The sequence below is a fragment of the Drosophila rhopaloa genome, unplaced genomic scaffold (assembly GCF_018152115.1).
Source record: "Drosophila rhopaloa isolate 14029-0021.01 unplaced genomic scaffold, ASM1815211v1 contig_203, whole genome shotgun sequence".
NCBI classification, from domain to species: Eukaryota; Metazoa; Arthropoda; class Insecta; order Diptera; family Drosophilidae; genus Drosophila; species Drosophila rhopaloa.
The window spans coordinates 2548785-2575268 of record NW_025335088.1 but is presented as its reverse complement, the minus strand read 5'-3'; the positions used below and the strand labels follow the sequence as shown (position 1 = coordinate 2575268).

The window sequence follows — 26484 nt, the reverse complement described above, 5'->3', positions numbered from 1 at the left end:
GCTGTTTTTGGTTTTTTTTTTCGTCGATCTGAACTACTAAGCTCTTGCCCATGATACAATAACATAAGGTAGTCTCGTCGGCAAATTTTGGTACCCTACTATTATAACAATGAGTGCGAGTGAGATGGGAACTGTTTAGTAAGTGCGAGCAGAGCGACAATAGAATGTGTGGATTAACCCTTAGATGGTTCAGGGGGTTTTTTTTTGCCTTTCATAATAAAAGGAGTTTAATTTTTTTTATAATTTAATTTTTAATAATTTTGAATTTGAAATTAGGCGTTGTTTTTGTCTCTGAATACTGAGTCTTTTGTTAAGATTCTTAATTCTAAAATATATTCTAATCTTAAAATAAAACTTTTTTATGTCTAAACTTATATTAACATTTTCGGCTGCGATTATTAAAGTTTCGTTTACATTCTTTGTTATTTTAAAAGTATCACAGCGATTCCTCCCACAGCGCTCTTTTTTCCAAACATTTCGGTGCCTTTACGCCATCGACGTGTTTGCGACACACATTGCAAAATGTCATGTTGCTCAAGGGTTAATTTCCTAAAAAATTCGTCCGCAGACAACCTTTCCCTTCGAAAGACGAACACGCACTGACCAAAACCCGAACGTTTAGACAGCCGACGAGACTACCTTATGTTATTGTATCATGCTCTTGCCTAGTACTCAGATCGAAAAACGAGTTCGCCAGAGGAATATTTTTAATCTTTCCGGGGGCATCATTTTTGAGAGCTCATCAGTATTGAGCGTGCTACGGTCGTACTGTCAATAGTCAGCTGCGCTAGTAAACAAGCAGTTACAGTGCAGTTAAGAATAAGTACTGTACTTGCAGTTCAAGGATACTGAATGAAAAGTATTAAATTGAATTTAATAACTTATTTTATAACATAAGAAAAAGCATCTTGTCCATCACTAAATTTGTACAATACAAGTAAAATCGCCTTGCTAAGTAAATTAAACTACAAGAGATTTCCGTAACAGCGAGATTTTATTTTGTGTTGAAAAAAGGTTGGAAGAGATTTTTGAGACACCCACAGATAACCGATATTGGGATGGAAAATATAACTATCGATAGCGCAGTCTTACTTGGTGCATTTAATTTAGTCGAAATTTAGCTTTTTTCGACGTTAAACAAGCTGGCTTGGCAACACTGCAACAATGGTTGCGCCAGCGCCTGAATAAAATCAATAAATCAATACTAAAAGTAATTGTAATTTTTGGCGTGTGTGCTGTTTAATCTAAGCATCATTGAGCTGCAATGCACAAATAAATGCACGCCATATGCTAATCCGGGAGTGGACTACAAAATCGTGATTTTGATATTCTTATGTTTGTATGTAAATACTGAACTCGAAAAGTACGTACAACGAAATGTAAAATACTAATATTTTTTTTCAGAGAGTAGGCTTAAATTTTTGAAAATCAATTTGTTTCATTAAGTATTTAACAAGTTTTAAATTGCGAGTACCCTGTATATACACTTGCATAAACATTAGGAGTGAAAGCTTTCCTCAAACGCTTAAATTTTTCTTTTAGCCAAATGTATTTGCTCTAAACAACGTTGGACTTAAATGTTTAATATTGGTGTTATTTATTGAAACGTTTTTCCGATTAAAGACTGTAATATATAAACATAGGTGTGTGCGTTTTAACTTAAACAGCTGTAACCTTAAATAAAATTTTGGTTAATATAAAACTCCAAGAATTACTGGAAGATGAAAATACATAAATGTAATTGGGTACACAACTATAAATGTACATACATATGTCTATACATACATCCGTACACACGTATATTACAAGCTTGTTGTATTCGACCACATAAGGTAATCAGCTAAAATTTAACCTTTGGCAGCAGAGCTCATTAGCTGCTGAGAACATTTAAAGCCTGAAACGAAAACAACTGCATTGCTTTGTGTCTATGTGTTTATATGGCTGTGCCGCGTTTTTTGATAAGGTTCATGTCATTCAAATCTTTTTAGAAATCAGTAAGAAGTCTGACTAGAACTGTCGAAACGACAATAACTATGCGCCATTTGTGTGCATTTTGACAGTTACCGTCTTTAATAAATCAAAACCAACTTCGCTAAAAATGCCATTGTTTGGTAAGAAGGATTCCGGCAAGAAAGCCAAGTCGAAGGACATTAAAGAGATGAATAAACAAGTGTCAATCGAGGAAAAATACAATCTTCATGGACTTTTGGGAACGTACGTAAAAAAAAAGTTAAAATCTTAACGTGTATTAATTAATAACCTGTTCTTATTCTAAACGCATCCAAAGTGGAGCATTTTCAGAAGTCCGCCTAGCCGAAAGCAAAGATACACCGGGCGATCATTTTGCAGTGAAAATAATAGATAAGAAAGCTCTAAAGGGCAAGGAAGAATCTCTGGAGAATGAAATACGTGTTTTAAGAAGGTAAGCTGGAAAAAAAATTAAGTTGTTTAAGGTTACAACAAAATTTCTTTCCCGTTTTATCTGAACGTACAAGTTTATAAAAGTTAAAATGTGAAGTACATCGAATTTAAAATATTTTGAACCAGTTTTTCTACGAACATAGTTTTTTAAGTCTCTTCACCGACTAAACCCGTTGCAGTATGATGATCACCACAAGATAAATATTTTTCAAATTAGCTTCGAAATTGGCCGAAATCTGTTCTGCAGCTATAACAGCGAACACTTTTCGTCTGACCATTTTTTCATCGACGAAAAAATACCAGAAAACTAAATCGCGTTGTTAAAGGCTAGTACTCAGATCGACGAAAACTGTACGCCAGTCATGAGAGAGAGCGAGAGGCAAACAGCTGGCGTTCACTTTTCGTCAACGTTTTTTTTCACCTCGGTCCTCAGATCGACGAAAAAAATACCAGAAAATTGCATAGCGTTGCCAGTCTGCAGAAATGAACTTTGGGTGAACCCTAGAGAAAAGATTAAAAAATGTAAAGCCTAGTATCCAGATCGACAAACGTTTACGCTAGCGTAAAAACTTTAATCTTTCCAGTGTGACCAAAAGTTTGAGAGTTCATCAGATTTAAGCGTGCTACGGTCGTACTGTCAATCAGCTGGGTTTGTTGACAAGCAGTTAAAATTCAAATATCGTATTTGCGGGAAAGAGCCTTTAAAAGATATTATCGAATACCTTGGCAAGACAAGTCTGCCGGTGTACAAAGAAATTAAAAAACAATACAATTAAAATTTAACAGTTTTTTTTTTTAATTAACTGATAATTATTTGCTAATTTAAAGTTTATAGCTGCACTTTTATTGTGTTTTTTCGTACATTCTGGAACTAAAAAACATTTTGCTCTGACAAGAGGCACCCCAGATAGTATTAATGTTATTTTGTCCTCACATGTAAACACCTGCAATCGACTTTTGTGAGTTTTTTGAGTTTTTCCCTTCATTTCTTATAATGTTCAGTGAGAAGCGCACCCAAAGCTCATTTCCGCAGACTGGCAACGCTATGGAATTTTCTGGTATTTTTTCGTCGATCAGGGGACCGACGTGAAAAAAAGGCCCGACGAAAAGTGAACGCCAGCTGTTTGCCTTTCGCTCTCTCTCATGACTGGCGTACGGTTTTCGTCGATCTGGATACTAGGCTTAATCTTTTAGCGTGCGCCTTTTACTGAACATTTAAAAAAAGGGAGGGGAAAAATAAAAAAAACCAGCAAAAGTCGATAGAAGAAGTTTATATATGAGGACAAAATAACATTAATACTATCTGGGGTGCCTCTTGTTAGAGCAAAAATAAAATAAAAGTGCAGCTATGAACTTTAAATAAGCAAATAATTAAAGTAATTACTCGTTTGTCGATCTAAGTACCAGGCTTAACCACCAGAAGTTAAATCCGGGTGAATTGAACTGAAAAGAGCAGTTTAAATTCAAAAATATTATTTGCGGGAAAGAGCTTTAAAATGATATTCTCAACTACTTTGGCAAGACATGTCTACCGCTATTCAAAGATTTTAGAAAACAATATATGTTAAATTTAATAGTGGTTTTTTTAAATCTATATATATATAAATGCTTTGTGCGTATGTTCGTGGCCGATGTATAGGATGGCATAGGAAAATCGAAGTATTTTTTTTTATTATGCTTTGCTATCTATTTATTGAAATTCTCCTTTCGGATACTAACAACATCTTATAGTAATCTAACTAACAGTCAGTTATAGTACTGAGTTATGGGGCCCTAAGAACTATTGCTGGAATAACTATTCTGCTGGAAATCCGAGTCAAGCCTCTTGCGAGATGATTTGGGTGCACAGCTTTTCTTTGTAGGTCGTTTTCTGTTTGTCTAGTTTATCTTTTACTGCAAGAATGCCGAGGTATCTGAGGATGTTTCGGTTGCGAATATATCATGGTGTCCCAGTGATAGTCCTCAGGATTTTCGAATGTGCGCGCTGTATGATATCAATGTTGCTGCTGCTCGCGTTCCTCCATAGCTGGAAGCCATATGTCCATATAGGCTTGAGAGCGGAGTTGTAGAGCAAGACCTTGTAGTCCAGAAGCAGGGGCGATCGAGCGCTTCATATCCAGTGAAAGCTGCTGGCTTTTAGTTTAGTTTCTTGCATTCGATGTGTATTCTTCAGGTTAGTCGTCTGTCGAGGTGGACTACAAGATACGTTACTGCGTTGACTTGGGGAATCGGCGTACTATGCAATGATTGTGGAGGGGGTGTTTGTCTGTTGAGAGTAAACGTTATGTGTTTACATTTTTTGTTCATTTATTTTACAACGCAAATCAGATAGCCACCTCTCAACTGAGGTGAGGTGGTTGTTTAGTTGTGTTGTTGCTTGCCGTGGGCACTTCGAGCGACTTGGGATTGAAGTGTCGACAGCGAAGGTAGATGTTGTTAGCGGCTCGTATATAGGACAGTCAGAGTAGGCCCAAGTGCTCATCCTTGCAGGACTCTAGCTTCGATAATGTGGTCGTCAGATGTTGTGCTGCACGTTACTGCGGAGACTCAAGTAGCTTATGAGTGCATGTAGGCAAGTGTGTTTTGATCTTATGCATGAGGCCAACGAGCCAGACTCGATCAAAAGTTTCAAATACATCAAAGAACATTGCGCAATATTTCCGATGTGCGTAATCTAACTAACAGTCATATGACTGGTACTGAGTTATGGGGCCCTAAGAACTATTGCTGGAATAACTATTCTGCTGGAAATCCGAGTCAAGCCTCTTGCGAGATGGTGCACAGTTTTTCTTTGTAGGTCGTTTTGTGTTTGTCTAGTTTATCTTTTACTGCGAGAATGCCGAGGTATCTGAGGATGTTTCGGTTGCGAATATATCATGGTGTCCCAGTGATAGTCCTCAGGATTTTCGAATGTGCGCGCTGTATGATATCAATGTTGCTGCTGCTCGCGTTCCTCCATAGCTGGAAGCCATATGTCTATATAGGCTTGAGAGCGGAGTTGTAGAGCAAGACTTTGTAGTCCAGAAGCAGGGGCGATCGAGCGTTTCATATCCAGTGAAAGCTGCTGGCTTTTAGTTTAGTTTCTTGCATTCGATGTGTCTTCTTCAGGTTAGTCGTCTGTCGAGGTGGACGTTACTGCGTTGACTTGGGGAATCGGCGTACTATGCAATGATTGTGCAGGGGGTGTTTGTCTGTTGAGAGTAAACGTTATGTGTTTACATTTTTTGTTCATTTATTTTACAACGCAAATCAGATAGCCACCTCTCAACTGAGGTGAGGTGGTTGTTTAGTTGTGTTGTTGCTTGCCATGGGCACTTCGAGCGACTTAGGATTGAAGTGTCGACAGCGAAGGTAGATGTTGTTAGCTGCTCGTATATAGGACAGTCAGAGTAGGCCCAAGTGCTCATCCTTGCAGGACTCTATCTTCGATAATGTAGTCGTCAGATGTTGTGTTGCACTTTACTGCGGAGACTCAAGTAGCTTATGAGTGCATGTAGGCAAGTGTGTTTTGATCTTATGCATAAGGCCAACGAGCCAGACTCGATCAAAAGCTTCAAATACATCAAAGAACATTGCGCAATATTTCCGATGTGCGTATTTCTGATGTTATTCTTTTAACTAGTTCGGTTGTTCCATGGCCTTCACGGAAGCCAAATTGATGTGCGCGGATAATAGTGTGCTTACAGATATTATTCGTGTAAGGAGGCATTTTTCCAACAATTTAAACAAACACGATAATAACTTATTGGTCTGTAGGATGACGGAATTGTGTGGTCTTTTCCGGGCTTCGGTATCACTATGATAGTAGATTTTTCCATTTGCTCGGATAGTAGCCAATACGTATTATCCCATTAAAGAGTTTTAAAATGTGAATTTTCAGCGGGTTTCTTCAGGGCTCTTTTTAGTGTGCAAGTTGCTTCCTTAAGTCGTTGTTTTGAAGATGGCGATCTGTTGGTTTGCCAAGCACGTCCCAGACGCCTCTTTTCCGGTACAAGCCGTTCCAATTGCAGATTAGTTTTGTAATGGTTGGTTTGCACGTCCTTCAATTGAGGTGTTGAAATAGTAGCTGCAACGAGTACATCTTCAAGAGAATCGGTGGAGCAGTCGATGTCCGCTTCGATGTTGAGCTGCGGGGTTAGTTAGTTCGAGGTGGCCTGCAAGTAATTAGTTGCAAACCTTTGGTGAAAGTGGTGTTTGATGCGTTCTTGATCCTGATTAGGATGCCGAATCCGCAGTGGGCTTCGCCGTCTAGATGATTTGTGCTGTAAAAGGTGTAGCCACTTATTTGGAAGTTGTTAAAGTTAGGAAGTTGTGATTTTTTATGAGTATTAAGAATGCATCATGGGAATAATTTTGGAGAATATAGTTTACGGAATATTCTGCAAGGGTATATTAACTTCGGCTCCGCCTGAAGCTAGCTTTCCTTTTTTGTTTTTATACCCTTGAAGAGGGTATTATAATTTGGTCAAAAGTGTGCAACTCAGTGAATGAGACATCTCCGACCCTATAAAGTATATATATATATTCTTGATCAGGATCGCACCCTGAGTTGATATAAGCATGTCCGTCTGTCTGTTTCTACGCGAACTAGTCTCTCAGTTTTAAATATATCGAATTGAAACGTTGCACACGGAACGTGTGCGGATATATATTACTATGGGTTTTCTAGGCCAATCAATCCGACCTACCGAATTCCATAAGGATCGGCCGACTATATCCCATATAACGCTATAGTCGAGTGCCTCGACTATTAGATACCCGTTACTCAGCTATAAAAGTTCAAATTATCATTTTGAATTCGGCGATCTCTTAGTGCTGGCAGCTTTACAGCACGAGCATCAGCACCAGCGCTGCTTTAGCGCAGGCAGCTTTTGTCCTGCACCAACAGCTGTGTTTTTGTTTATGTTTTTGAGTGCAATAAATTGACTAGAAATATTAAACATACATACTTATATTGGCTAAACACATACATTCTTAAATAGTATTATGTATATTAAAGTCTAAATGTTTGCACAACACTAGTAACGGGTATAGTGAATAGCTTTCTTTGAAAGGAGTTATCTTTGCCGGGCAATTGCAACTGTGTACAATGTAAATACATACATATGTATATGCTTACACATACGCCATTGTTTGACTCAGACCTCCAATTTGGCTAACTTGATTTGATTTGCATAGTTCTTGGGATATAGTTCGGTATTGACAAATGAAAACCATCGCAATTTCCTTTAAGAGAAATCCTTATCGAGAATTAGCGTTGACTCTGTTGAGCACCTTGGCCAGCTGTTCCAAAGTCATCCGTTAGATGGCGCCATGAAAGGCGCAAATGTAGGCGCTAGCCAGGCTTAAGCGTTTAATGGGTTTTTGGGCGTTAGAGTGGGCGTGGCAAACTTTTATTAGGCCAATCGATAGGTATTGACGAAACAAATACATATCAATTCAAATTTTCATAATATCATCAAAACTGTGGCCACAGCTTGTGGCTTGTGGGCGTCAGAGGGGGCGTGGCACCATTTTGAAACAAACTTGCGCTGCGTAGGAACTCCTAAAATCTACATGCAAAATGCCAATCTTCTAGCTTTTATAGTTTCCGAGATCTTAGCGTTCATACGGACGGACAGACGGACATGGCTAGATCGACTCGGCTAGTGATCCTGAACAAGAATATATATACTTTATAGGGTCGGAAACGCTTCCTTCTACCTGTTACATACTTTTGCACGAATATTATATACCCTTTTACTCTACGAGTAACGGGTATAAAAATTGTAAAGTAAAGGTTAATATCCTAAAGGCATTTAACTAAATGTATCTCTTTGAAATGACGTACATCAAAAACAAACGAAAGTTTGAATTTAATAAGCCTGAAACTATAGAAAGTTTTAAAGTATAAGTATTAATTCAATACTAAATATGTTAAGGGTATACTTTATAGTTTTAATTATACTCTAAAAGTCTACAATTATGATCTGAGATTATATTTTAAAACCACATACAAATAAATTTTCGCCATAGACAGGAACAGGAAGTAATCACCTGGTATTAGGTTCAGACCTAAGATAGATCCGGCCACCAAGCTCCCAGAACTTCTAGCGACGCACTACCGATGTGTGTGGCCTGGCATTGTCCAGAAAAACTATTTCACTAATACTGGCCAAAGCTGAATGCTTTTAGTCTTCCTTCTGATTGTCCAAACGTTGGCAGTACAGGGCCGGTTATGAATTTGGCAGGAAAGCATCTTATACCTTCCTGTCCGTCAATCCTGGCTTAGCCAGATTCGATCTCATACACATTCATTTCTAGTAGAAACACCACGTCAGGAATGTATCAATTTTGTTGCGATTTGCAATCGAAACAGAACTTATATTTCGGGCGAATCCAACGATTTCGATTATTATACCGATATTTTCGACAATGGAACTTTGATAGCGTGCATCCCTATTTTTTCCTTTTTTCAAATTGGTTACTATATCCTTAAGCTGTCGTATTAAAATTTGTGTACGCTCTTCATATCAAAGTTTGCGTAACACACACTCTACTTTATGCAAAAGCTTTAGTTTTCCTTTTAACAAAAAAGTTATCGGAGTTATGTTTGTCAGAAGCTATTCCTTTTAACTGAGTGGTCAAATGAGTATATCTGTGTTTAGTATAATTTAATAATTTAGCCTGCCAAAAAGAGATTATTTTGTAGGGTATAGTCTGTCAAAAGTTTGAGACATTTCCAACTCTATAAAGTTTGCTTCCTTTCTTGTTTATTTTTACTAACGATTAAAATAAACAATGTTACCATTGTCTAAATAAAAAAAAAATTATTTATAGTAAATAAAATAATTTATTAGACTTTTAAAGAATTGTTTATCTCTTACAAACGGGAATAAAGCCAGTCTTAACTTGAATAGAGCGTGAATGAATATTTTTATTTTTATGTTCTTGCCTTTTAAAAAAAAATTTTTTTTTTAATAAAAGTAAAATAATTTATTAAATATTTTATTAGATTAAAGCCAGTCTTAACTTGAATAGAGCGTGCATGAATATTTTTATTTTTATGTTCTTGCTTTTCTTTTTTTACGAACTCTTTCCTGTTGTTTGCTTAATTTATTTTCTTTTCATGTTTAGGTTCAGTGCAAATCATTTCGATGGCAAATGTCCGAACGGAACGCGGTGAGTTCATATCCCGATCCCATTTCGAACTAGCTGTGCAGTCGCATATGTACATAGAAATATTTAAATGAGTTTTAGGTTAGTTGTTGATGAGGTTTCCATTCAGGAATCTACATTTCCCTTTTCTTATTTACCTAAAGGTGGTCCCGAAAATAATGGAAAATTAACATTCTTAAATTATTTAAATAATTGCAAAGCTACACACAATATGAAGTGATTACAACTTTACTTTCAGATTAACTCATCCAAATATAGTGCAACTCTTGGAAACATATGAGGACAAGTCGAAGGTGTACCTAGTTATGGAGTTGTATGTGACTCTAATCTATATCTGTCCCTAGTGCAGCAAAACTTTCCGTTTATTCTTATCTTCGGATTTCGCAGGGTTACTGGAGGTGAACTCTTCGATCGCATTGTGGAAAAGGGATCTTACACTGAAAAGGACGCCTCTCATCTCATAAGGCAGATTCTAGAAGCAGTTGATTATATGCATGAGCAAGGTGTCGTCCATCGTGATCTTAAGGTAAAACAAAAAATCTTATAAAAATAAATTCACAAAATAAATAATATCTGTTAACTAAACAAATTCTACAATTATCATAAGTGACACAGTGTTTTGGTAGAGAGATAACAATTTTGATAAAGCGTGAAAAAAATAAAAAGGAAACACATTTTCACGCTGTATGTACTATATTTACTTAATCAGTACATTCAATTTTCCTCGTTACTTAAGGCAGGCTTGCACCTTGTTGGCGCCCAAAACCTGATTTTTTTCTGGAATTTATTTCTTGGGAAGTATGGTAGGTATGGGAATAAAATTTTAGCCAGTTGTAGGGTACAGTTTATTGAAGCTACACAATTTTTTTGAGTGCGATCCAAGCGAAGGTGGGAGGGGGAGTACCCAACAATGGCGGCATGTCTGCGAAAAACTCGTCCTCATGGCGGATTTTTTGGAAATATAAAAAATAATCTGAAACGCAAAAAACGAATATATTCTTAATCTGTACACTTGTTCGCATGGCTTGAACTAGGATAATTGAAAAAACATGAAAAATGCAAAAATTATGAGCTTTTGAAAAAAATCGGTTTTTTCCTAATTTTTTCGTTACTCATTATTTTTTTAAATAAACAATTTTTAATATTTTCAAAAGATCCTAGTTCTAGACATGCACATTCTTCTGAGGAACATGTATAAAAAATTTCATGACGATTGCTCAATTTTTGCGACTTGTACGACTTCCGCCAACTCGGAAAACATGGTTTCGAGAAAAACGCGTTTGAAAATTTGCCCACGCGCTTGACACCGGTCCACCAAACGGCCGATAACTTTCGTAATTCAAGAGATTTCGAAATTTTAGGAGACTAAAATTGAAACATGTATCTATCCGAAACTGCCAAAAAAAAATAGATTTTTTGACCTCACAAGGTGCAAGCCTGCCTTAAATACTGTGCAGCAGGTATAAAATAATATTTCAACAACATAAAGTTTATGTGGGCCAATATTCTTGTGGTACCCTTGCCGAGGGTATTATAATTTCTGCCAAAAGATTGCAACGAAGTTAAGGAAAAACTTTTGACAAAGCTAGTCCCTCAGTTTTAAAGCTATCTGTTTGAACTTTCTTTCTATTAGCCGACTATATCAAATAGCTCGCCTATGGGAGTATAAATTTAAAAAAAAAATTGTATTTTGCTGTTTTAATATTTATCAAAATATGACTTTCATTATTATAATTTTGGTCAAAAGTGTGCAACGCAGTGAAGGAGACATCTCCGACCCTATAAAGTATATATATTCTTGATCGCGTTTGAGTTGATATAAGCATGTCCGTCTGTCTGTTTCTACGCAGTATATAAGTCGGAACGGCCGGGATCGGTCGACTATATCATATAGCCGCCATATAACTGATTAATCGGAAATGCCATAACTTTGGTGTTTTTAAAGTTGGGAAGTTGGGATTTTTTATGAATATTAAGAATGCATCATATGAATAATTTTGGAGAATATTACTTACAGAATACTCTGCAAGGGTATATCAACTTCGCTCCCTAGCCAACCGTAGAACGATGCTTGAATGAAGAGCTTGAAGAAGAACTTCATTTATAACCTTATACATGGTGATATTGACTCCCCCGACTTGGTAAGTCGGTTAAACTTTTCTGTGCCAAGTAGATTAACTAGAAATTATATTCCCTTAATATTAAATCATTGTAGATCTAACTATGCCTTGCATGAGCCTTTCAGAGCATTATGTTCTGACTACAATAGACTTTTTCCTATAATCTCAAATCTTTACAGAGAGTCGAGTGCCTCGACTATTAGATACCCGTTACTCAGCTAAACAACTTAATATAAATATGCCTTCTTGTAATAAATTGACTAGAAATATTAAACATACATACTTGTATTGGCTAAACACATACATTCTTAAATAGTATTATGTATGTATATAAAAGTCTAAATGTTTGCACAACACGAGTAACGGGTATAGCGAATAGCTTTTTTGAAAGGCAATTGCAACTGTGTACAATGTAAATACATACATATGTATATGCTTACATACATACACACATACGCCATTGTTTGACTCAGACCTCCAATTTGGCTAATTTGATTTGATTTGCATAGTTCTTGGGATATAGTTCGGTATTGACAACTGAAAACCATCGCAATTTCCTTTAATAGAAATCCTTATCGAGAATTAACGTTGACTCTGTTGAGTACCTTGGCCAGCTGTTCCAAAGTCATCCGTTGGATGGCGCTATTTTATTGCACCATCTACCCCAAGACATTGGTACCACGGGCCATGAAAGGCGGAAATGTAGGCGCTAGCCAGGCTTAAGCGTTTAATGGGTTTTTGGGCGTTAGAGTGGGCGTGGCAAACTTTTATTAGGCCAATCGATATTTATTGACGAAACATATACATATCAATTAAAATTTTCATAATATCATCAAAACTGTGGCCACAGCTTGTGGCTTATGGGCGTCAGAGGGGGCGTGGCACCATTTGAAACAAACTTGCGCTGCGTAGAAACTCCTCAAATCTACATGCAAAATGCCAATCTTCTAGCTTTTATAGTTTCCGAGATCTCAGCGTTCATACGAACGGACAGACAGACAGACAGACTTTACGAGTAACGGGTATATTAATTAAATTTAACCAATTTAACATGAACGTTCCTATGGCAGCTAAAATATTAGGTTGTCAAATAACTCCCTTCCTCTTTTTATAGCCGTTACTCGTAGAGTAAAAGGGTATATTGTATTCGTGCAAAAGTATGTAACAGCTAGAAGGAAGCGTTTCCGACCCTATAAAGTATATATATTCTTGATCAGAGTCACTAGCCGAGTCGATATAGCCATGTCCGTCTGTCTGTCTGTCCGTATGAACGCTGAGATCTCGGAAACTATAAAAGCTAGAAGATTGGCATTTTGCATGCAGATTCTAGGAGTTCCTACGCAGCGCAAGTTTGTTTCAAAAAGGTGCCACGCCCCTTTTAACGCCCACAATCGCTTATATACGATTTTAAAAATTTAAATATTTTGGAAAAGTAAAAATGCAGTTTTATTGTGTTTATCAATACCTATCGAAATGTAGAAGAAATTTTTCAAATCGGACCATTCGTTAAAAAGTTATGCGTGATCAAAGTTTCTATCTCCATCTCCCTCGCACTCCCTTTACCTGAGTAACGGGTATCTGATAGTCGAGGCACCCGACTATAGCGTTCTCTCTTGTTTGCTCTTTATTCAATGCTTTATAAAAATTGATACATTGAATCCGCTTTAAAAATGTGTCGAGATCATTCCGTTTCAGCAGCATATCGCAGGAATTGATTCTGTCCAACAGGTTTTTTTTTGCGTCAAATTTGCACCCAAACATCCAGATTTTTTGCTCTCCAGCCTTCTGCAGATGGTTTAAAACGGTTTGGTGACTAACTCCTATCTCCTCGGCGATGTCACGAGATGTCACATGCCGGTCAAGCTCGATCTTTTCCATGATTTTATCAGTATCATCATCGTCATCACAGGTCTTCCGCCGGCTGGCTAATCCATGGTGTCGTTTTCGCCGGCTTGAATCGTCGAAACCATTCCTCCGCTGTTCGAAGTGATAGATCACCTAAAACAACATTAATCTCACGGAATGTTTCTCTAGCGGATTTACCTTTTACGAAGGAAAACTTTAAAACAGCGCGAATTTCAGCGTTAGCGAACTCCATGTTTACACATATATAACTTTTCAACGCAATAACCAAACTTGTTATGAATAGTGTCGTTTTGTAGGTTATGTCGAGACCTTTCAATCGATATATAGAATTGCCCGATACCGATATGTAGCGCTTTGCACAAAGCCGCCAAATTCAAAAACCAAAAAAAGCGGAAGGGAGATATTTGACAACCTGATATTTACTTTATAGGGTCGGAGATGTCTCCTTCACTGCGTTGCACATTTTTGACCAAAATTAAGAAGCAAGAAATTAAATAATTTTTTCAAAAATAGTAAACTAATTTTAAGTAGAACTTCGTTTCTATTGCAGCTATAGGATATTAACGTCCTATTTTGCAAACCTGCTCTGCGTATGTATTCTGTTCTATTTATTTTTGGGGAATTGAAAACTATTGTCAGTAGCTAAAATGTGGCAAACCCTTAAGGGGACCCCCATTCTCGATTTTAAATTTTGACGGTTTTCAATGGGCTGAATATTATTTTTTAGGCTTCTAACTTTGAAATAAGAACAAAAAAATTTAACATAATTTTTTTTTTTTTTCGGCGTCGCATGGGATTTCGATTACTGGAACATCTGAAACCAAAAATTCCAACGGGATTAGGAAGAGTACATGTATGGCTATAGCATTAACTAGGATTATTAAATTCGCACAAAAATTAACAAAATGGCGGACCTTTGAACATTTTTTTTTTTAATCGCCTTCTTTTCAGCCACAAATCAAGTTGAAAAGTAAAAAAGATCTTCGCCGATTTGATTTATCCTAGTTCATGCTATAGATATATATGTATAGAATAACGTATTAAAATTTGCGCCAGTCGTAAAAATACTGTTTCGAGAAAAACGCGTTTAAAAGCGCTTCCACCATAAATCGGCTATATCTTCAAAAGTTTTTGAAAATTTCACTCGAAATAATAAAAAATCGATTTTTTGAAACCCGTGCAAGTTATGGGTATATCCATCGTGATCTTCTCGGGAAGGATACGGGCGGACGTCTCCTGTCTGGCTACTTCAATGTCGTCTTGTCCAGCCACCCACAATAGGCTGATACTGAGATTGTTTCTGAGGTTCTCATGTAAGACTCAAGAAAGAGTAGGCCATTTTGGAATTTCTCTACCAACTGTTCGAGTCGCTTCCGCGGATCTCATAGTGCTCTCTGCCAATAAGCATTGAGACTCACAAATGCCTAGGTTGGTCAGTACTCCGTTGAAGACTGCTACTATGTCAAGAAAAGACGTAACAATGTATTTTTATACCCTTGCAGAAGGTATTGTAATTTCAGTCAAAAGTTTGCAACGCAGTGAAGGAGACATTTCCGACCCTATAAAGTATATATATACTTGATCAGCATCACCAGGAGAGTCGATCTAGCCATGTCCGTCTGTCCGTCCGTCCGTTTCTACGCAAACTAGTCCCTCATTTTTAAAGCTATCTGCTTGAAACTTTCCCAAAAGTTGTCTTTCTATCGCAGGTAGTATATAAGTCGGAACGAGCCGGATCGGGCGACTATACAACATAGCTCTTATAGAAACAAACGGAAAAAATAATTCAAAACAAGAAAGGAAAGCTAACTTCGGGCGGAGCCGAAGTTGATATACCCTTGCAGAATACTCTGTAAATTATATTCTCCAAAATTATTCATATGATGCAAAAAATCCCAACTTCCTAACTTTAAAAACACCAAAGTTATGGCATTTCCAATCGTTCAGTTATATGGCAGCTATAGGATATAGTAGGCTGATCCATATGAAATTTGGTAGGTCGGATTAATTGGCCAAAAATAAAACCCATAGGAAATCCCAACTTTCTAATCAATCAGTTATATGGCAGCTATAGGATATAGTCGGCCGATCCCGGCCGTTCCGACATATATACTGCGTGCAAAGGAAAGAAGGGTGTGTGCAAAGTTTCAATTCGATATCTTTAAAACTGAAAGCCTAGTTCGCGTAGAAACAGACAGACAGACGGACAGACGGACATGGCTATATCAACTCAGGAGGTGATCCTGATCAAGAATATATATACTTTATATGGTCGGAGATGTCTTCTTCACTGCGTTGCACACTTTTGACCAAACTTATAACACCCTCTGCAAGGGTATAAAAATTAGAACCTTGTTGTTTAGTCGTTTTTGTAATAACTGCAAGGGTATATAAACTTCGGCTTGCCGAAGTTTGCTTTCTTTCTTGTTTATTATGGTATCATTATACCCGTTACTCGTAGAGTAAAAGGGTATATTGTATTCGTGCAAAAGTATGTAACAGCTAGAAGGAAGCGTTTCCGACCCTATAAAGTATATATATTCTTGATCAGGGTCACTAGCCGAGTCGATATAGCCATGTCCGTCTGTCTGTCTGTCTGTCTGTCCGTATGAACGCTGAGATCTCGGAAACTATAAAAGCTAGAAGATTGGCATTTTGCATGCAGATTCTAGGAGTTCCTACGCAGCGCAAGTTTGTTTCAAAAAGGTGCCACGCCCCCTTTAACGCCCACAATCGCTTATATCGGATTTTAAAAATTTAAATATTTCGGAAAATTAAAAATGCAGTTTTATTGTGTTTATCAATACCTATCGAAATGTAGAAGACATTTTTCAAATCGGACCATTCGTTAAAAAGTTATGCGTGATCAAAGTTTCTATCTCCATCTCCCTCGCACTCCCTTTACCTGAGTAACGGGTATCTGATAGTAGGGGCACCCGACTATAGCGTTCTCTCTTGTTTGCTCTTTATTCAATGCTTTATAAAAATTGATACATTGAATCCGCTTTAAAAATGTGTCGAGATCATTCCGTTTCAGCAGCATATCGCAGGCATTGATTCTGTCCAACAGGTTTTTTTTTGCGTCAAATTTGCACCCAAACATCCAGATTTTTTGCTCTCCAGCCTTCTGCAGATGGTTTAAAACGGTTTGGTGACTAACTCCTATCTCCTCGGCGATGTCACGAGATGTCACATGCCGGTCAAACTCGATCTTTTCCATGATTTTATCAGTATTCGTCATCACAGGTCTTCCGCCGGCTGGCTAATCCATGGTGTCGTTTTCGCCGGCTCTGAATCGTCGAAACCATTCCTCCGCTGTTCGAAGTGATAGATCACCTAAAACAACATTAATCTCACGGAATGTTTCTCTAGCGGATTTACCTTTTACGAAGGAAAACTTTAAAACAGCGCGAATTTCAGCGTTAGCGAACTCCATGTTTACACATATATAACTTTTCAACGCAATAACCAAACTTGTTATGAATAGTGTCGTTTTGTAGGTTATGTCAAGACCTTTCAATCGATATATAGAATTGCCCGATACCGATATGTAGCGCTTTGCACAAAGCCGCCAAATTCAAAAACCAAAAAAAGCGGAAGGGAGATATTTGACAACCTGATATTTACTTTATAGGGTCGGAGATGTCTCCTTCACTGCGTTGCACATTTTTGACCAAAATTAAGAAGCAAGAAATTAAATAATTTTTTCAAAAACAGTAAACTAATTTTAAGTAGAACTTCGTTTCTATTGCAGCTATAGGATATTAACGTCCTATTTTGCAAACCTGCTCTGCGTATGTATTCTGTTCTATTTATTTTTGGGGAATTGAAAACTATTGTCAGTAGCTAAAATGTGGCAAACCCTTAAGGGGACCCCCATTCTCGATTTTAAATTTTGACGGTTTTCAATGGGCTGAATATTATTTTTTAGGCTTCTAACTTTGAAATAAGAACAAAAAAATTTAACATAATTTTTTTTTTTCGGCGTTGCATGGGATTTTGATTACTGGAACATCTGAAACCAAAAATTCCAACGGGATTAGGAAGAGTACATGTATGGCTATAGCATGAACTAGGATTATTAAATTCGCACAAAAATTAACAAAATGGCGGACCTTTGAACATTTTTTTTTTTAATCGCCTTCTTTTCAGCCACAAATCAAGTTGAAAAGTAAAAAAGATCTTCGCCGATTTGATTTATCCTAGTTCATGCTATAGATATATATGTATAGAATAACGTATTAAAATTTGCGCCAGTCGTAAAAATACTGTTTCGAGAAAAACGCGTTTAAAAGCGCTTCCACCATAAATCGGCTATATCTTCAAAAGTTTTTGAAATTTTCACTCGAAATAATAAAAAATCGATTTTTTGAAACCCGTGCAAGTTATGGGTATATCCATCGTGATCTTCTCGGGAAGGATACGGGCGGACGTCTCCTGTCTGGTTACTTCAATGTCGTCTTGTCCAGCCACCCACAATAGGCTGATACTGAGATTGTTTCTGAGGTTCTCATGTAAGACTCAAGAAAGAGTAGGCCATTTTGGAATTTCTCTACCAGCTGTTCGAGTCGCTTCCGCGGATCTCATAGTGCTCTCTGCCAATAAGCATTGAGACTCACAAATGCCTAGGTTGGTCAGTACTCCGTTGAAGACTGCTACTATGTCAAGAAAAGACGTAACAATGTATTTTTATACCCTTGCAGAAGGTATTGTAATTTCAGTCAAAAGTTTGCAACGCAGTGAAGGAGACATTTCCGACCCTATAAAGTATATATATACTTGATCAGCATCACCAGGAGAGTCGATCTAGCCATGTCCGTCTGTCCGTCCGTCCGTCTCTACGCAAACTAGTCCCTCATTTTTAAAGCTATCTGCTTGAAACTTTCCCAAAAGTTGTCTTTCTATCGCAGGTAGTATATAAGTCGGAACGAGCCGGATCGGGCGACTATACAACATAGCTCCTATAGAAACAAACGGAAAAAATAATTCAAAACAAAAAGGGAAAGCTAACTTCGGGCGGAGCCGAAGTTGATATACCCTTGCAGAATACTCTGTAAATTATATTCTCCAAAATTATTCATATGATGCAAAAAATCCCAACTTCCTAACTTTAAAAACACCAAAGTTATGGCATTTCCAATCGTTCAGTTATATGGCAGCTATATTATATAGTAGGCTGATCCATATGAAATTTGGTAGGTCGGATTAATTGGCCAAAAATAAAACCCATAGGAAATCCCAACTTTCTAATCAATCAGTTATATGGCAGCTATAGGATATAGCCGTTCCGACATATATACTGCGTGCAAAGGAAAGAAGGGTGTGTGCAAAGTTTCAATTCGATATCTTTAAAACTGAAAGCCTAGTTCGCGTAGAAACAGACAGACAGACGGACATGGCTATATCAACTCAGGAGGTGATCCTGATCAAGAATATATATACTTTATATGGTCGGAGATGTCTCCTTCACTGCGTTGGTATGTAACAGCTAGAAGGAAGCGTTTCCGACCCTATAAAGTATATATATTCTTGATCAGGGTCACTAGCCGAGTCGATATAGCCATGTCCGTCTGTCCGTCTGTCTGTCTGTCTGTCTGTCCGTATGAACGCTGAGATCTCGGAAACTATAAAAGCTAGAAGATTGGCATTTTGCATGCAGATTCTAGGAATTCCTACGCAGCGCAAGTTTGTTTCAAAAAGGTGCCACGCCCCCTTTAACGCCCACAATCGCTTATATCGGATTTTAAAAATTTAAATATTTCGGAAAAGTAAAAATGCAGTTTTATTGTGTTTATCAATACCTATCGAAATGTAGAAGAAATTTTTGAAATCGGACCATTCGTTAAAAAGTTATGCGTGATCAAAGTTTCTATCTCCATCTCCCTCGCACTCCCTTTACCTGAGTAACGGGTATCTGATAGTGCTTTATAAAAATTGATACATTGAATCCGCTTTAAAAATGTGTCGAGATCATTCCGTTTCAGCAGCATATCGCAGGCATTGATTCTGTCCAACAGGTTTTTTTTTGCGTCAAATTTGCACCCAAACATCCAGATTTTTTGCTCTCCAGCCTTCTGCAGATGGTTTAAAACGGTTTGGTGACTAGCTCCTATCTCCTCGGCGATGTCACGAGATGTCACATGCCGGTCAAGCTCGATCTTTTCCATGATTTTATCAGTATTCGTCATCACAGGTCTTCCGCCGGCTGGCTAATCCATGGTGTCGTTTTCGCCGGCTCTGAATCGTCGAAACCATTCCTCCGCTGTTCGAAGTGATAGAGTACCATCACCTAAAACACCATTAATCTCACGGAATGTTTCAGCGTTAGCGAACTCCATGTTTACACATATATAACTTTTCAACGCAATAACCAAACTTGTTATGAATAGTGTCGTTTTGTAGGTTATGTCAAGACCTTTCAATCGATATATAGAATTGCCCGATACCGATATGTAGCGCTTTGCACAAAGCCGCCAAATTCAAAAACCAAAAAAAGCGGAAGGGAGATATTTGACAACCTGATATTTACTTTATAGGGTCGGAGATGTCTCCTTCACTGCGTTGCACATTTTTGACCAAAATTAAGAAGCAAGAAATTAAATAATTTTTTCAAAAACAGTAAACTAATTTTAAGTAGAACTTCGTTTCTATTGCAGCTATAGGATATTAACGTCCTATTTTGCAAACCTGCTCTGCGTATGTATTCTGTTCTATTTATTTTTGGGGAATTGAAAACTATTGTCAGTAGCTAAAATGTGGCAAACCCTTAAGGGGACCCCCATTCTCGATTTTAAATTTTGACGGTTTTCAATGGGCTGAATATTATTTTTTAGGCTTCTAACTTTGAAATAAGAACAAAAAAATTTAACATAATTTTTTTTTTTTCGGCATTGCATGGGATTTTTATTACTGGAACATCTGAAACCAAAAATTCCAACGGGATTAGGAAGAGTACATGTATGGCTATAGCATGAACTAGGATTATTAAATTCGCACAAAAATTAGCAAAATGGCGGACCTTTGAACATTTATTTTTTTAATCGCCTTCTTTTCAGCCACAAATCAAGTTGAAAAGTAAAAAAGATCTTCGCCGATTTGATTTATCCTAGTTCATAAATCGGCTATATCTTCAAAAGTTTTTGAAATTTTCACTCGAAATAATAAAAAAACGATTTTTTGAAACCCGTGCAAGTTATGGGTATATCCATCGTGATCTTCTCGGGAAGGATACGGGCGGACGTCTCCTGTCTGGCTACTTCAATGTCGTCTTGTCCAGCCACCCACAATAGGCTGATACTGAGATTGTTTCTGAGGTTCTCATGTAAGACTCAAGAAAGAGTAGGCCATTTTGGAATTTCTCTACCAACTGTTGGAGTCGCTTCCGCGGATCTCATAGTGCTCTCTGCCAATAAGCATTGAGACTCACAAATGCCTAGGTTGGTCAGTACTCCGTTGAAGACTGCTACTATGTCAAGAAAAGACGTAACAATGTATTTTTATACCCTTGCAGAAGGTATTGTAATTTCAGTCAAAAGTTTGCAACGCAGTGAAGGAGACATTTCCGACCCTATAAAGTATATATATACTTGATCAGCATTACCAGGAGAGTCGATCTAGCCATGTCCGTCTGTCCGTCCGTCCGTTTCTACGCAAACTAGTCCCTCATTTTTAAAGCTATCTGCTTGAAACTTTCCCAAAAGTTGTCTTTCTATCGCAGGTAGTATATAAGTCGGAACGAGCCGGATCGGCGACTATACAACATAGCTCCTATAGAAACAAACGGAAAAAATAATTCAAAACAAGAAAGGAAAGCTAACTTCGGGCGGAGCCGAAGTTGATATACCCTTGCAGAATACTCTGTAATTTATATTCTCCAAAATTATTCATATGATGCAAAAAATCCCAACTTCCTAACTTTAAAAACACCAAAGTTATGGCATTTCCAATCGTTCAGTTATATGGCAGCTATAGGATATAGTAGGCTGATCCATATGAAATTTGGTAGGTCGGATTAATTGGCCAAAAATAAAACCCATAGGAAATCCCAACTTTCTAATCAATCAGTTATATGGCAGCTATAGGATATAGTCGGCCGATCCCGGCCGTTCCGACATATAAACTGCGTGCAAAGGAAAGAAGGGTGTGTGCAAAGTTTCAATTCGATATCTTTAAAACTGAAAGCCTAGTTCGCGTAGAAACAGACAGACAGACGGACAGACGGACATGGCTATATCAACTCAGGAGGTGATCCTGATCAAGAATATATATACTTTATATGGTCGGAGATGTCTCCTTCACTGCGTTGCACACTTTTGACCAAACTTATAACACCCTCTGCAAGGGTATAAAAATTAGAACCTTGTTGTTTAGTCGTTTTTGTAATAACTGCAAGGGTATATAAACTTCGGCTTGCCGAAGTTTGCTTTCTTTCTTGTTTATTATGGTATCATTATACCCGTTACTCGTAGAGTAAAAGGGTATATTGTATTCGTGCAAAAGTATGTAACAGCTAGAAGGAAGCGTTTCCGACCCTATAAAGTATATATATTCTTGATCAGGGTCACTAGCCGAGTCGATATAGCCATGTCCGTCTGTCCGTCTGTCCGTCTGTCTGTCTGTCCGTATGAACGCTGAGATCTCGGAAACTATAAAAGCTAGAAGATTGGCATTTTGCATGCAGATTCTAGGAGTTCCTACGCAGCGCAAGTTTGTTTCAAAAAGGTGCCACGCCCCCTTTAACGCCCACAATCGCTTATATCCGATTTTAAAAATTTAAATATTTCGGAAAAGTAAAAATGCAGTTTTATTGTGTTTGTCAATACCTATCGAAATGTAGAAGAAATTTTTCAAATCGGACCATTCGTTAAAAAGTTATGCGTGATCAAAGTTTCTATCTCCATCTCCCTCGCACTCCCTTTACCTGAGTAACGGGTATCTGATAGTCGGGGCACCCGACTAAAGCGTTCTCTCTTGTTTTTTATTTGTAGTGAAAGCAAATACTCTATAATTTACAAAGATTAATAACGAGCAGGCACATAATGTCCCAAGTTGCTTGTGGCTTCGACTAGAACGGCCCGGGTTCTAATTCTGTATGACGCATTTTTTTTTAAATATATATACATTTAATTTTTTGTAATACAATTTTTGGCACCCTGAATTTAAAGTAAATAATGCCTGCTGTTTATGTCGTCTATGATTAAAAAAGTTAAAAATATACTTACATTGCCAAAATTTTTTATTTGTATTTCAATTAAAATACAAAGAAATTTTTGTTTTGGTTTTTTATTTTTATTTATTAGGTAAAACACAAAAAAAACAATAAATAAACAAACAAAATTAAATAAAAACAAGAAAGAAAAGCTATCTTCGGGCGGATCCGAAGTTGATATACCCTTGCAGAATATTCTGTAAATTATATTCTCCAATACTATTCATATGATGCATTTTGATACTCATAAAAATCCCAACTTCCTAACTTTAAAAACACCAAAGTTATGGCATTTCCGATCGTTCAGTTATATGGCAGCTATAGAATATAGTCGGCCGATCCTTATGAAATTTGGTAGGTCGAATTTATTGGCCTAAAATAAAACCCATAGAAAATCCCAACTTCCTAACTTTACAAACATTAAAATTATGGCATTTCTGATCACTCAGTTCTATGGCGGCTATAGGATATAGTCGTCCGATCCTTATGAAATTCGGTAGGTCGGATTGATTGGCCAAATAGAAAACCCATAGATAATCCCAACTTCCTAACTTTTAAAACTCTTTAAAACTGAGAGACTAGTTCGCGTAGAAACAGACAGACGGACATGCTTATATCAACTCAGGATGCAATCCTGATCAAGGATATATATACTTTATAGGGTAGGAGATGTCTCCTTCACTGCGTTGCACACTTTTGACCAAAATTATTATTCCCTCTGCAAGAGTATAAAAAAGAAAAATTGTATATGGAGTCAGACTCTTTGTCGTTCTGTTTCATAGATATTTACCTTAACCACGACTCCTCAGTGGATTTACTTGATGTAAGCTTACCAGTTTGATTTGAGTATTCAAAAAACACAATCAAATTTTGGGTCCACATCGAAAATTCACACTGAAAGTTTGGCTTTACATTCGGTTGAAGCTTGCGCATCTTAGTATATGACAATGTCATAATCGATTTGCCCTTGTGGTAAGCGTGTTGTGCATTTAAGAATAGGTTAGGATAGTATTTTATGTAGAAATGAGAGGTTGGTAGGTTTGAACTCGTTTAGTGTGGTGTGAGAGGGCTTACCTGCTTTACTTTTACTTTTGTGCCAGTTAGAGAGTATGTGGCTAAGTGATAAGCAGTTTCTAAAGATAACGGTAATATAACGCAAAAGCGTCGTTTGTAATTGTACTTACTTTACTAAAATAGTTTTAATGAAATTCAAATATTAATAATAATTACTTACAGCCGGAAAACTTACTGTACTATAGTCCTGACGATGATAGCAAAATAATGATTAGTGATTTTGGCTTATCAAAAATGGAGGATTCTGGAATTATGGCTACAGCATGTGGAACCCCGGGATATGTTGCTCCTGAGGTGCTGGCACAAAAACCATATGGAAAAGCCGTTGATGTATGGAGTATTGGAGTTATATCCTATATTCTCTTATGCGGCTATCCACCGTTTTATGATGAAAATGATGCCAATCTTTTCGCTCAAATTTTAAAAGGTACTATTAAATATTTAAGAAAGTAGTCGGCCGTTTTCATATATAGTTAAAAAGGTTATTTTTAACTGAAAAATAAGAAAGGAAAGCTGGCTTCGGGCGGAGCCGAAGTTGATACACCCTTGCAGAATATTATGTACATTATATTCTCCAAAATTATTCATATGATGCATTCTTAATACTCAAAAAAAATCCCAACTTCCTAACTTTAAAAATACCAAAGTTATGGCATTTCCAATCGGTCAGTTATATGGCAGCTATAGGATATAGTCGGCCGATCCCGGCCGTGCAAAGTTTCAGTTCGATATCTTTAAAACTGAGAGACTAGTTTGCGTAGAAACAGACAGACGGACAGACGGACATGGCTATATCAACTCAGGAGGTGATCCTGATCAAGAATATATATACTTTATAGGGTCGGAGATGACTCCTTCACTGCGTTGCACACTTTTGACCAAAATTATAATACCCTCTGCAAGGGTATAACAACACAGTTGTACTATTAAGTAATGTATTAACATTTATACATTTTTATTTTCGATAGTTCCTTTGTAATTTATAGTATGCATAACGAAAAGATTTTTTTGACTGTCCCAGACTAATGCCACAGCTCCAAACTGAGGAATGGTTCCGACACAATTAATGCAGCTTTTGGAAAAAAGAAAAATCAAATCTTTAAAGCCAACGGTATAAACTGGGTGGTTTATCTAGGCCTTCATCAATACTTATATAGATCATTTGCATACAACTACATTGTTCCGGTAGTTCATTCACACTTGTCTACAGTCAATTTCAGCTGCCTCATACTGAAAAAGTTTATACTTCCATATTTTTTAATTACCTCAAATAGTGTTGGACCAATTTTCGTAGGAGAACCTTGATGACAAATCTTTGCTCTAAATATGCAAATCCATATAGCAAATTTCTGGATTTTAGTCTGGTTCTCTATATTCAATTAATGCAAGTGTCATGAAAGCTAATTGAAAATCTTGTTGTTATAGAAATATTATAACCAACCATAATCTCCAGTTTTGCAATATAATAAATAACATATTTTTTAACCTTAGGTGAATTTGAATTTGACTCACCCTATTGGGATGAAATAAGCGAGTCCGCAAAGCATTTTATTAAGAACCTAATGTGCGTAGCAGTAGAGAAGCGATACACATGCAAGCAAGCTTTGGCCCATGCTTGGTAAGTGAAACATTTTTTAAATTAAGAAACAAAAATATGTAACTGGAATTTGAAACGTTTATCCATCTGAATAAGGATTTCCGGGAACGAGGCCAGTAGCAGGAATATTCACGGAACCGTGTCTGAGCAGTTGAAGAAAAACTTTGCAAAATCGCGTTGGAAGGTTTGTAGATCAGTTTATTTAATTAAGGCATTACAACTGTTTTTTTTTAGCAAGCCTACTACGCGGCAACAGTTATCCGACAGATGCAGAAAATGGCGCTAAGCAGCAATAGTAGTGCAAATATTGACTCCACTTGCAACAGCAGTAACCAAAAAGACACTACAGCAGCTTCTGAAGCATCTATTTCTAATGTTTTGTCAGCACAGCAATCTGCACAAAGTCATGCACAAGAGGTCAGCGAGCCGGTACGCAGCACAAATGGAGCTTTGCAGTAGCAAAGTTAATATCAAAATTATGTTACATAAATGCTGTTTTGAATTACATTTTTGAATTTTAACGATTGTTCTAGTCTAGTAAATATGTCGTATTTACTTATCGGATAAATTTTTCAATCGAAAATACAAAAAAAAATAATGATTGTGAGTACACCTGCACTCTCATTTCTAAACAATATTCGTGTCGCAAGTTTACTGCTTAGCCAACCGAATACACTATTCAAATTCAATCCGACGTTTTAAAATAATTTATTACATCCCTTAAATATTCACTGAAAAATATGCTGTCAAATCGAAAAATTTCGTTAAAAACCTATCATATCACATTTTTAGAGGGATTTTTTTTGGTGTCTCTCCTATAACTATCTGCCATACAACAACTTATTTTGTATTTTATTTCTGGCGTCGGTAAGAGGTTTGCAGGAACTAACTCATTGAAATAATTTACTCCCTATTTAAATAAATCTGAATAGCAAATTTGGATGCTCATTTGGAAGCCATTTGTCAAAAAAATCATTAAATCTAGTTAGTAAGTCTTAATTTTAACTAAACAAAATCAATCAGAAAATTAAAAATTTGTT

General features: G+C 37.1%; 1 protein-coding gene across 3 annotated transcripts; it reads left to right on the top strand.

The window, feature by feature from the left end:
* The first annotated feature begins 1132 nt into the window (after positions 1-1132).
* LOC108038870 (calcium/calmodulin-dependent protein kinase type 1) lies at positions 1133-26081 on the top strand. 3 transcript variants are annotated; one of them, XM_044460576.1, is made up of 10 exons: positions 1133-1363; positions 1989-2214; positions 2288-2422; positions 9538-9582; positions 9818-9892; positions 9967-10105; positions 24010-24274; positions 25339-25465; positions 25541-25628; positions 25679-26081. In XM_044460576.1, the coding sequence occupies exons 2-10, from the start codon at positions 2099-2101 to the stop codon at positions 25901-25903; spliced, it is 1215 nt and encodes a 404-aa protein (XP_044316511.1). In that variant the 5' UTR covers positions 1133-1363; positions 1989-2098; the 3' UTR covers positions 25904-26081. The 3 variants fall into 3 exon arrangements, with proteins under 3 accessions (XP_044316511.1, XP_044316513.1, XP_044316512.1); XM_044460577.1 differs by lacking the exon at positions 1133-1363 and adding an exon at positions 1754-1832; XM_044460578.1 differs by lacking the exon at positions 9538-9582.
* Positions 26082-26484: the final 403 nt, after the last annotated feature.

What these genes read in the sequence shown, in the direction of transcription:
- LOC108038870 (XM_044460576.1), top strand. Translation starts at nt 2,099, where the DNA reads ATGCCATTGTTTGGTAAGAAGGATTCCGGCAAGAAAGCCAAGTCGAAG. An exon ending in TCGTCCATCGTGATCTTAAG is followed by an intron (nt 10,106 to 24,009) that starts GTAAAACAAAAA and finishes AATTACTTACAG; the next exon opens with CCGGAAAACTTACTGTACTA. An exon ending in CAAGCTTTGGCCCATGCTTG is followed by an intron (nt 25,466 to 25,540) that starts GTAAGTGAAACA and finishes CATCTGAATAAG; the next exon opens with GATTTCCGGGAACGAGGCCA.